A 12874-nucleotide genomic window follows, 5' to 3' on the forward strand; every position below is an offset into this window, starting at 1 on the left:
ACAAAATTTCCCTCATTGTAAATTTTACAAAAGCTCTAAGTCAGATCTCTCCAGCCAAATGTTACATAAATACAGCATTGGACTGAACTTATGCAGGAACATTTCGGCCCTTAAAAATAATTTGGACTGGGGGAGGAAGGAATGGGGAGTTATTTTTTACTGGGTACAGAGTTTCTGTTTGGGTGATGAAAAAGATCTAGAGATAGACGGTGGTGATAGTGGCACAGTATTGTGAATGAACTTAATACCACTGAAGTGTACCCTCAAAAATGATTAAAATGGTAAATTTTATATGTATTTTGCCACAATGAAAAAAAATTATTTTTTTTTTTGAGGCAGAGTCTTGCTCCATCATCCAGGCCGGAGTTCAGTGGCGTGATCTCGGCTTACAGCAACCTCCACCTCCCCGATTCAAGTGATTCTGATGCCTCAGGCTTCTGAGTAGCTGAGATTACAGTAGCTGGGATTTTCCTAGTAATTTTTTCTATTTTTAGGAGAGACGGGGTTTTGCCATGTTGGGCAGGCTGGTCTTGAACTCCTGGCCTGAAGTGATTCTCCAGCCTTAGCCTCCCAAAGTGCTAGGATTATAGTCATGAGCCATTACACCCAGCCAAAAAAATTATAATTTTTTTTAAAAAAAAGTAATTTGGTACCTGCAAACTTTAATTGGAACTTAAAACTTGAAGGATGAACTGAGAGAGAAGAGGAACTCAAGGAATTAAGTGCTATTCCCTCATTCGTGAGATGTGGGCTGAACCCTCAGAAACCAAGTTTAATCTTCTATTTTATTTAATAAGCCAAGTCACTGCTCTCTGACATCAAGTGCAGGTCGCTTGCAGCTAAGACACACAACTCCCATCCCTGAAAGGGTTCCAGTGTGACACAGACAGGGCTTCTGTGCTTTATCAACACCCTTTCCCAATCTCTAAGTACACAGATGGGTTTATAGCTCATGTTAGTAAAGCTTTATGCAACTGCAGTCTAAAATTGTTTGAAAGGAAAGAGATAAAAGCTTAATATAGACCAAGTTATCCCACAGGAAAAAAAAAAAAGGTGTGATAAAACCAAATGAAGCTGAACTTTCTACCTAAAAAAAAAAAAAAAAACTTGAAGTCAGTTTCTTTCTAAGACATAAAAACCTAACAACAGTTCCTTAAAGAAGTGTAACCTAAATTAGCATGTGTATTGGTCAAATTAATTCAAGGTGCATCCTATGTTACATAAAACCCAGAAAAACTACAAGAAAGCCAGATCAAGGCTGGGCGTGGTGGCTCATACCTGTAATCCCAGCACTTTGGGAGGCCAGGGCGGGCAGATCACGAGGTCAGGAGATCGAGACCATCCTGGCTAACACTGTGAAACCCCATCTCTACTAAAAATACAAAAAAATTAGCTGGGTGTGGTGGCGGACGCCTGTAGTCCCAGCTACTGGGAGGCTGAGGCAGGAGAATGGCATTAACCCAGGAGGTGGAGCTTGCAGTGAGCCAAGATTGCGCCACTGTGCTCCAGCCTGGGCGACAGAGTGAGACTCCACGTCAAAAAAAAAAAAGAAAGCCAGATAATCATTCCAGAATTTCCCCTCAACTTTCCACTGCTTTACATGGCCAACTTTGATTGGTAGAAGGAGAAGCTTCCAAGTTTTGACATCTGCTAATAACACTGGGTTTAAACAACAGCCAGGATGTTTTTCTCCTTATCATGGAGAACTGAGTTTATGGAGGGTGGGAGAGAGGAGTGCTATGTTGGAACGTTAAAACTGACCCTGGTTCAACTGCCTCCCATTACGTGTTGAGCTTCTTTGATGAAGTGATCCAAAATGTCGTTCTGGCTAAGCCATTCAAGCAGTAGCATTTTTCCCTCATTCAGTTACAGCTACTCCATCAAACTTACCTAATGTCCATGCAAAGTAATACTTGGGCTTTGAGGCTTGCATGACAACATATAAGTAGCAGAGTCGAGCCGGAAAGCTTGCTTTATGGACAAACCAGTCATCCACAAGGCAGGTGACAGGAAAGGTCTTCGTTAGCGTCAAAAACAAAAGGAGAGACACCAAGGTGATGCCCAACTTGTGTATCACAGCTCCCTGAAAATGGGGAAAAATCAGTGTCACCATGCAGAAGGCTCAGGTATGAAGAAAACAGCTTTGGCATGGACCTGTTCAGGACAACATTGCTCCAACAGCTGCTTGGCATTATTCCCCAGAAGGAGTGACAACAGGCATTCTTTCTCATGAGACAAATCTGACAATGGAGATTAGGTGCTATATTTAGATACAGAACATGCCTCTGACACTTGGGGGTTGAATGTATCTAGACTGGAAGAAAACTTCCATCAGCATATTCAATGAACAAAATGTAAGTACTTATCCAAAACACAAGAGAAATGGATAACAGGGTGGCAAGTTTCCATCAAGAAAAACAAAAAACATTTGCACATTTGCCTTCTATTCCTGTGGCCAGCAGAGCCCAGGAAATGGGCTTGAATCACCAGTAGGGAAGACAGAGGCTCAGGTACGAAGGATTCTGAGCAAGTGATTGAATACCTGGGCCAGCCAGGACATGGGCAGGTAATGGGGAGCTCTAGAAAGCCTTCCAGGATGGTTTAGATATAGTCTACTCCGGGGTTAATTATGTGCTGACTTTTTAAATTCCTCTGGACAGAGTGATTTTGCCCAGCTTCCCTGACATTTCAAGGAATGTCCTTCAACATTCAATAGAACTCTAGTCTCCGACTTCATAAAAAAAAGACTTTTATTGGTAGTATGGGCATAGCAATAGCACCTTCCTCAGAGGGCACCTTGGGGTTTAAGTGAATGAGTATTTGCAAGGTCCTGTGAACAGTGCCTGGATTCCAGTTAAGTGCTTAGCACGCTCAGCCACAATTACAGCTATACCACTGATAGGCACCAGCTCATGGATCCCAGCCCTTTCCCAGCTGTATGTCTTGAACTAAAATGCAACCTCACCACTTCACCTTATCTGTGCACAAAAATGCAAGTGTTTCCTTGGAGAGTGGCAGAAAGACTATCTGATGACATTATCTTATAAATAAAAGCACGAGAAGCATGAAAACACTAAGGTGACAGAGACTGCCTAGAAATGCTGTCACTTTGGTGTCTCTCACAACCATGGTGACTTCACTCCTAGATCGTTTTGGTAAAGCAGATGAACTTGAGACACTTGACCAACCATAAAGTGCTGAGAACTCAACTATGTCAAAAATATCTAAAAACTCATACCTAATTAATAAATCCCTTAAGTTTTCAAATACTTAACTCATAGTCTTTGCCAAAGTGTTAGCACTTTCAAAATATTTAACTTGAATTATCCTCATTTCTTTCCTTTTCCAATTTTCACCACTCCTTTTGTTAATTACAAATGTCCCTTAAATATAGGATATTTGACCTGAATAAATTTAGCATATTTGTAAAGTTCAATGAGTTATTCTAATATTGACTAATTAGAGATTGATAAAATTCAGGTTAAGTTTTAAAATATTATTTCAAAAAGTCATCTTAAATTCTCTCAAGGTCAACATAAACAAGCTTTAGGCATGCCAAGGTAAAACTGGTTTCCCTTGCAATAAGTGAGCTCTACAAGAAAAACACAGTAATTCCAGTTCCGTGGTCCCCCTCCCCCTCACCTTCTATGCCATATTATCTTTTGGCTGTACTTGAATTTCAACTCATAAAGGCAAAACACCCATAGTATTCAAACGTGTTAACTCCACAGTGCTGGACACCTTGTATGCACTAAATATTGACTGATGAACTGACTGCTTTCATTTTCCTAGCCAATGAGCTTCTCAGTAAAATAAACACCAGTTGCTGCAAAATAAACTGCTGCAAATAAGTAACTATACTGGTATTTTAAATAAATGAGAAAAGTTATTGGCCAAGCTTTCTGGTAAACTGTTTGGCTTCTTAATTAGAACCATTATTAGAGAGAGTCAACCCTGGCAGCAAAACCCTATTCTCTAGACACTAAAAACTTACTGTGGGAGAAGGTTCTGGCAAGCTGTGGAAACCTTTTCGCTTCCAGTTCACCTCCAGCAACTTCATGTGTATATGCTTCCCCTCAATGAAGGCTACGTAGTCCTTGAAATTGTTACAAGGACCAGCTATGACACTCATGAAATTGAGAAGGTAACTTAAGTATTCCAAAAAAGAGGGTTTCACTCTGTGAAAATAAAGTAAATAAATTGAAAAGTCTTCAGTCTTTGCTTTTTCTTCAGAATCTGTAAATAAGCAAACACAAATGTTATCTCTGTAGATTCGATACATGACATGACCTTTCCTTGTTTTGTTTCTATAATAGTCAGCCGAGGAGAAATCTTGTGGAAAGGAAAGGTTAAAGAAGCAGGGGGCTCACAGCAGGCATAGAGCTCCATGCTGCCCTCTGCTGGCCAGACACAGCCGTAGGCACTCAGAGCTGGGCGAGGGCAAGTGCAACTCAGGCTGGGAAATGTCCTTATCTCATCAACCTTCCCTGTCTACAGGACAAAACGAAGGTAATAAACATAAAGCAGGGCGGAACCTGACCTAATGTTAGCGGATCGAGATGCTTCCAAATGGGAAAACTCCCTCCCGATTGCCAACATAAATACAAAACAAATGATGGGTGGAACCAGTTTCCACTGAAAGAGGCCACGCAGAAGAACCGCAGTAGCAGCCTGTTGTCTGCTTTGGCAACCAGGCCTGAGTTCCTGAGTAACAGACCAAGGTAGTGGAGGGAAAAAAGTCTGTAGAGAACTGTTCTGTGTGGTGCTTTAATGACATTTTGGAAGGCCTGTTCTAGCAAGATAGAATAAAGACTCCCTGAAATGTCATTGCTAACCAGTCGCCGGAATTATCCCCTATAGCAGGGGTTCCCAACCCCTGGGGCTCAGACTGGTATTGGTCTGTGGCCTGTTAGGAACTGGGCCAACAGCAGCAGGTGAGCGGCATGTGAGCAAACAAAGCTTCATCTGTATTTACAGCCTCTCCCTATCACTTACATTACCGCCTGAGCGCCACCTAATGTCAGATCAGCAGCGGCATTAGATTCTCATAGGAGTGCAAACTCTATGGTGAACCGTGCATGCCAGGGATGTAGGCTGCACACTCCTTATAAGAATCTAAAGACTGATGATCTGTCACTGTTCCCCAACACCCCCAGATGGGACACCTAGTTGCAGGAAAACAAGCTCAGGGCTCCCGCAGATTCTACATTATGGTGAGTTGTATAATTATTTCATTATATATTACAATGTAATAACAATACAAAGTGCACAATAAATGTAAGGCCCTCCTGAAACCATCCCCCCACCACCACCCGCAACCCTGGGTCAGTGGAAAAACTGTCTTCCACTAAACTGGTCCCAAACAGGTTGGAGACTGCTGCCCTACAGCATTTACACCTCTATTGTGCTTAGGAAAGGGCTGATTCATTAGAATCTTTCAATAGTGCTCCACTGCTTCCAAGTCCCAATTCCTTAATGCAGGAATGAAGAAGTCAATCTCCTCTACCACCTGGAACCTTCCTCAGTTATGCCAGTTGTCCCTGCTTCTGTCTAGCAGGAACCCCCCGCCGCTCCACCATGGCTGCACCCGATGTGCTACCCCACATGCCATCTTTACTCTCAGATCAAAGTTATTCCCCTCCCACTTCTTCTCCAACACTCCCCCTTCCTACTTCACATCAACACTGGCAAAGCCACCTGTAGCCCTTCTCCTGTATTTAACTCAGCTATACTCACCTCTCCTGCCCTACTTCCTATCTTTTTTCAGAGTGGCATTTAATCACACTGACATTGATCATTCACTATTCTTTAGGACCCCCAAGACACATGCCCAGTAAGAATACTTCCAGAGTAAACATAACAACCCCAGGGAAGGACAGCCTTGCAGAGGTACAGTTCTATTTACTCTTTGACCTAACGATTCTACTTCTGAGACTCTATCCTACAGTTCTACCCTAACACATTTCAAAATGACCTAGTACAAGGTTATTCATCACTTAATCACTTGTAAAAACCAAAGACTGGTAACAATGCACATGTTCATCAATAGCAGATTCATAAAATAAATGATATTATATCCATAGAACAGAATGAATGTGCGGATATTTTTAAATGAGGAAAATCTCTAGATACTGATATGCAAAGGGCTTGTTAATATATCGTTACACTTCACTTACTTGATAGCAAGTCGATGTTGTTCAGCAGAAAGGTCTCCAGCTCTTCGACCTAATCCTATGAAAAAGAAAAGAATTTAGAAATAAGATGTTTGAAGTGAATTAGATGACAAATTATAAAAGGGTCTTATCAAAGTCATTTGAACCAGGTAATCTTTGTTTGCTTCATAAATCATAAAGAGTTCCTGTTTTTCATTTTTTTTAATGCCCTGGACCAAAAGAGCTACCCAAAAGTACACGTGTGAGAAGCAAAGTCTCTGTAGGTTCACATGGAGAGGGAAGGACTCAAAGGTTTCTCCTACTTAAACTGTACAGTATGACATGGATCCCAGAGAACCCTCCCCATCTGGTGCATCTGGGAGTTCCTTGCCACTTTGTATATGTCTTCCCTGATACATCAGAGAGAGCATCTTGCCTTTCACAGGCTGCCACAGCTTAAATACCTCCCTGGCTGCTCGAGGTGCAGACACCTACTACAAGCTGAGAGCCTGGTTGTGGGACATAATGGAAAAAGAAACAGGAGACTTTCCTCTTCCAGAACAATAAAAAATAAAAAATAAAATGGGGGAAATGTAATCTTGATTGTGGGAAAATTACAAAGAAATTATCAGAGTTTTCTTCTTTTTATCATTCGTCCTTATCAGAAAAACTCCCAACCAAGTCACATCCATGCTTTCTGTGAAATGTACACACTAACTTAGAGTCAGAGAAGCTGAAGTATTATCTTAAAAGCAATGTGTCAACTCTAAAACTGTATATTCAGCTAAGGCTGAGTAGGGTCATCAACCATGAAGGCAATTCAAAATCATGCCTAAGAGGAGGCAGAATATTTCTGGAATTTACTCGTTCCTCCCACACACCAGGAAAAAAAAAAAAAAAAAAGGCGAGTAAACATTTTGCTGCATTTAAGGGATGTTCCAGGAAATATGGTAAATTGAGAATGCTTTAAAAAGTAAATTTAGGCAACGAAGCTTCTTAAAAAGAAAAAAGAAGCAGTGTTTTTAAAAACTCATTTTTATAAGATCTCATCAAATAGTAATCACTGGCAATCCTAGAAATTAAACGGATTTTAGCTATTGATTTCAGTTGCTAATGTCTATAACCACTACCAAGGGGACTTTCCAGCTACAAATAGAGTAACTAACTCACCCTGCTTTGCTCCGGACTCTCTGATTTTGGCACTGAAAGTCACATCTTGTGAAACCTTTTAGTACTGGGCAAACCAGGACAGTTGTTTACTCTAGAAAGACTCCATCCTTGGTATAAAACTACCCGGTTCTCTACAGAATGACTAAATCACCAAGTATGAACTAGGGATACACTGGGTCAAATGAAATTATATCAGTTCACAAGCTTTAAGGAAAAATAAGGAAACTAGCTGTCAGAGATAAATTTCAACCTCTCAACATTTAAAAAAAAGTCAACAGTCAAAAAGTGCTTGTTAGAGCAGTACAAATCCACAGAATATACTTTTACTAATTGCACCTGGCCTCTCCAAAGCCCATATTGAAATCTTCCGCCCAGCTGAAATAATCTTCCTCCTTTTCTTGGAACCCAGTTTGAACAATGTAAATCACACTTTCTGGCCATTTTTAGGCAGTGCCTGAGTGAAGAAAATGTTCAGTTTTATACAAACAGAAGATTCTTCCTTTTCCCAGCTTTGTTGTTGTTGTTGTTGTTGTCATGGAGTCTCGCTCTATCACCCAGGCTGGAGTGCAGTGACGCGATCTCGGCTCACTGCAACCTCTGCCTCCCGGGTTCAAGCAATTCTCCTGCCTCAGCCTCCTAAGTAGCTGGGATTACAGGCATGTGCCACCACGCCTAGCTAATTTTTGTATTTTTAGTAGAGACGGGGTTTCATCATGTTGGTCAGGCTGGTCTCGAACTACTGACCTCGTGATCCGCCCACCTCGGCCTCCCAAAGTGCTGGGATTACAGGTGTGAGCCACCGTGCCTGGCCCCTTTCCCAGCTTTTTATAGGGAATTATCATTAGATAATTTTCCAAGCCAAAAAAAAAAAAAAAACCAACCTAGCATTTAAAAATGATTAACCAGCCAATACTATTTGATCTTTCATTAGCTTGTGAGCTTCTCAGAGATTAAACCAAAGCTAAAAGGATGTCATTTCTTTTTAACAGATGTGAAAACAAAGGGCAGAGAGTGTCACAAATTAACTTAAATTTAAAACGTTGTAAAGATAAACAGAAAACACAGAGTTCTCAGTACAAATACGTCAGCAAATTTAGACTGCCGATTCTGCAGGAAAATGGTGAATCATGGCTGGAAAAGTGAAAGGCTATGATTGACGAGGCCTGGAAATTTTGAACAAGATAAAGCAAGATCTGCCAGCATTTGTCTAAACTTTGGACTGTGTACATAGTATAAAAAGAAGAGCTCTGCATGTCAGGCTCACTCTGAGAACCAAAAGGAGGGTTGCTGTTCTCACCATCATGAACCTGGAATGCCAAGGTTGTGATCTTCTGAGTGACAATCATCAGAGGCCTGGAAGGAAGACAGAAAATAATCAAGATTGGCAAGAAGGCCATTGATGTGGTCTGGCTGTGCCCCCACCCAAATCTCATCTTGAATTGTAGTTCCCATAATCCCCACATGTCGTGGGAGGGACCCAATGGGAGGTAATTGAATCATGGGGGCAGTTACCTCCATGCTGTTCTCGTGATAGTGAGTGAGTTCTCACAAGACCTGATGGTTTTATAAGGGGCCTCCCCCTCTCCCTTCACTCTGCAGTTCTCCTTGCTGCTGCCATGTGAAGAAAGCCATGTTTGCTTCTCTTTCCGCCATGATTGTAAGTTTCCTGAGGCTTCCTCAGCCATGAGGAACTGTGATTCAATTAAACCTCTTTCCTTTATAAATTACCCAGTCTTGGGTATGTCTTTATTTAGCAGCATGAGAACGGACTAATACAGCCGTTGGAAAGAAACTTTCATTCTATTTTTCTGGATGGTGGTTTTTTCATCTCGAAGTTTATTAAATAAAATACAAAAATAATGAATTTGAAATAAACCATTTTTATTTCCCTTCGAACTCACTTTACATAGATAGATATAACAACACTGAATAAGAAGATCACATTAGACACTCTTGTGCCATTACTTGGTGTAGCTCCTGGACCAGCACCATCAGCATGCCCAGGAGCTAGTTGGAAATGCAGACTCCATTCCAGACCTAGAAAATGAGAATCTGCATTTTTTTTTCACTCTGTTGCCCAGGGTGGAGTGCAGTGGCATAAACATGGCTCACTGTGGCCTCGACCTCCTGGGCTCAAGCAATCCTCTCACCTCAGCCTCCCAAGTAGTTGGGATTACAGGTATATACCATCACGCCCGGCTAATTTTTGTATTTTTTGTAGAGACTGGGTCTTACTGTGTTGCCCCAGCTGGTCTCGAACATGAGCTCAAGTGATCCTCCCACATGAGCCTCCGAAAGTGCTGGGATTACAGGTGTGAGCAACCATGCCCACCTAAGAATCTGCATTTTAACAAGATTGCCAGGGAATTCCACTCATTAAAACGTGAGAAGAGCTGGTTTGGGAGATACACAATCCAGTGCCCTGATTCCACCTGGATAGACAGATACACGGGCTCCTTCATCTAAAAATGCTCTACTATGCTTTGTTCTATAAAAGGCATAAAGTAGAAGATACATTTGTAAAATGCAGCTGCCTGTAAATAAACCATTTATTGGCCAACAATAATACCAACTTTAATTTGGAAAAAGCCATCAAATAAAAATTTGCCTGAGAAGTGGCACCAGTGTCAACAAGGCTGCCAAGGTATCTTAATGAGGGGAAGAACAGTCTTTTTAACAAATGGTATTGGGACAATGAGATGTACACATGAAAGAACAGAAAAATCAATTCAAAATGGATCAAAGACCTAGATCTAAGAGCTAAAACAAGAGAACCCTTAGAAGAAAACGTAAGTATAAATCTTTGTGACCTCAGGTTACACACTGGTTTCCAAAAGCACAAACAATAAAAGAAAAAGTAAATTAAATGAATATCATTAGAATTTAAATGTTTGTGCTTCGAAGGACACACATCACCCAAGAAAGTGAAAAGATATTTCAAGGAATGCAAGAAAATATTTGCAAACCATGTATCTGATAAGGGACTTTACTAGTCTATATAAAAACACTCTTACAACTCAATAATACAAACCACTTTTAGGCCACATCCGATGTTGTCAACGACACTCATCCACTTCTCTGTGAGTCTATTTTCTTGTCTCATTCCTCTCATCCTAATTCCCATTTTCCACCTCTTGAAAATAATGAGGATATATTTTCAACTATAAATATATGTAAATAAGATAAACTATTTTAAAGAAAGTATCAACAAATACCCTTTGAAATCTTACCACTATTACCCAAATTTATATCTTATTTGCAATATCTTTATATCTTAAAGCCCAATGGCCAGTGTTCATTATTTGAAACAAGATTGCTAATGTTGTACATGAGGCTGAGAGAGGGAAAGAGAACTCGGCTGTGAAAGAAGAAAAGGAAGGTCATCTGCTCCACCAGATCTGGTGAGGCAAGTGTAGCAAGATGTACTCACAGATGACACCCATTTACAACATGCTCTTTTATATTGAAAACAAAATTGCTCTTGCAGAAGCATGAGGTTTTGGTCCTAGTAATAAGGGCTACATTAAAGCTTTTTTAGACCAGACTGTAGCTCACCCTCCTGACAACAAGACTTCTGACCCATAACATGTAACACATGATGAGGGCTATTTTTCTGGAAAGAGATTCACTCGAAGCACCACACTCAAGGTAGTTTCCAAACACGGCCTTCAAAGCACAAGAGTTTTCTTTCCAAAGCCTTTTTGTCTTATTTTGCTCTTTCTGAATGACAAAAAAAAACCTCTAGGAACCAGCCTTCCTTATACAAAGCCCAGTGTGCCAACCATGCTATTTGCAAACCAAGTAAGTTCCTACGTTCAATTGATAAAGAGATAAGACGTGTCATGGTATTAGCCTATCTTTCTGTCTCTGTAGAAAGAGAACATTTGTTTTCCTCTATCTTGGGTTAGACCTAATGTATTCCATGATTCGGTGGCGCACGTTAAGCAAAACATTTAGTAGCCTGATATTTACATGTGCTGTGGCCGTAGAATGTACCTCTCAGATCTGGTGCTGTGGGAGTGAGCTGGCCCCATTGCTGCGATTTTACCCATGATCACACTGACACCATGCCTCCCTCAGGCTGCTCCCAGCTATGACTGAGTGCAGTAGGGACACTTAGGCAGACCCCTCCCTACAAACTGTGATCCTCATCTGTCCAAGAATTTTATCTCATTCAAGGACTCTCTACTGAATTTGCCAAAACTGTCTTAGAACTGCACTCCAATCCAAGACCTTTTTTCTTCTCTTCCTTCCCTTTTTCCTTCTCAGGCAAACCTGCATTTCAATCTGTTGGCTTTTCCAGCCTCATCCATTTCCCTCTCCAATTTCCCTAGCAGGCATTTCACCAAACAAATCTCTTACATGCCTGTTTCCAACTTGGCATCTGCTTTTCAGAGAACCCAGACAAATGCAATACATAATACTGAATAGCTACAGCAAAGTCAATAAATACTAATTATTCAATATAAAATCTGTACCATTGGGTCTATGTAAAAGCCATACTGTCATTCCTCAGAAAAGATGTCCTTTTTATAGAAAAAAAAAAATAGAAGCTATGGGTAAAATGCTGTCCCACATCATCTAGACCATACTTTCAACAATATATTGCTTCCATTTTAAATATCTAAAGAAGTTAATTTAAATATTTAAATTTAACAATCTAAATAAAAAGAAACAATTCACATACCCACATATGACAGTGAGTTTGTAAAACACAAAGAACTAGTAACTTGTAAAAATGCTGATCTAAAAGCAACTAAAAGGAAAAGGAGTTTAGAATCTTCCTACATACTTACTTTTGTGCAATGCAAGGAAAAGCACCATACTGTCTTTCTCAAAACAAGTTCTCTCTGAACACTTCTTAATTTGATGAATTTATTTAAACTTATGGACAGATCTGATATGAAAATGTACTTCGCCCAAGTTACTAAGACTTGAGAATCAAATCCTTAGTTACTGACTTAAGATAAAACTTAAGTATCATCTATGTCATACTTCAATCAAATCATAAAACAATCCAGAACACATTTATTGGTTTATGATTGGAATTCATGTTCTTTTTTTTTTTTTTGCAAAAAAATACAAAACTCAGTACAGGAGAACATACTAAAAGCACAGGAAGGACAAAAAAAGGAGGAGATCCATAAATGGCTCCTTGATGCAGCCCCAACAATTTCCTTAGGATTATGAGGCCTCCGAACTTGAGCTTCACTCAGATTTTCACCTCTCCAACCTTGGATTTAAACGCACTTGTCAATCATAGGATCCAATCATAGGATCCACCATCTGACCAACCTGGAGTTGGATAGACTCCAGCATGGATGAAGTAGGGCTATTTTACTATTGTCCTATAAATTTTTTTCATTATTAAAAAAAGCCAAAGAAAAATCTTATGTTTCTTCTTGAAACTAAGATCATTAGTCAAGACTAGACAATGAAATATAATAGAATAGGAAAAATTAAGAGAAAACAGGTAGCTGAAGATATGTTTGAAGTAAAAAGAAAGCTAGAACAATGCCAGCACCCCCCATTATTGCCTTCTGATACAGACT

The 12874-nt window shown here is 40.2% G+C and overlaps 1 protein-coding gene across 3 annotated transcripts in view; it reads right to left on the bottom strand.

Annotated features, from left to right (window-relative positions):
• MBOAT1 (membrane bound O-acyltransferase domain containing 1) overlaps window positions 1-12874 on the bottom strand; it is a 111454-nt gene that overhangs the window by 21413 nt on the left and 77167 nt on the right. For all 3 annotated transcript variants that reach the window (XM_009450581.4, XM_063812804.1, XM_063812803.1), the window contains 4 exons: window positions 8620-8675; window positions 6177-6231; window positions 3995-4178; window positions 1891-2083 (listed from right to left, as the gene is read on the bottom strand). In XM_009450581.4, coding sequence (XP_009448856.2) covers window positions 1891-2083; window positions 3995-4178; window positions 6177-6231; window positions 8620-8675 — 488 coding nt within the window. The remainder of the gene's footprint in view (window positions 1-1890; window positions 2084-3994; window positions 4179-6176; window positions 6232-8619; window positions 8676-12874) is intronic.

The sequence above is a fragment of the Pan troglodytes genome, chromosome 5 (genome assembly GCF_028858775.2).
Source record: "Pan troglodytes isolate AG18354 chromosome 5, NHGRI_mPanTro3-v2.0_pri, whole genome shotgun sequence".
Lineage (NCBI taxonomy): Eukaryota > Metazoa > Chordata > Mammalia > Primates > Hominidae > Pan > Pan troglodytes.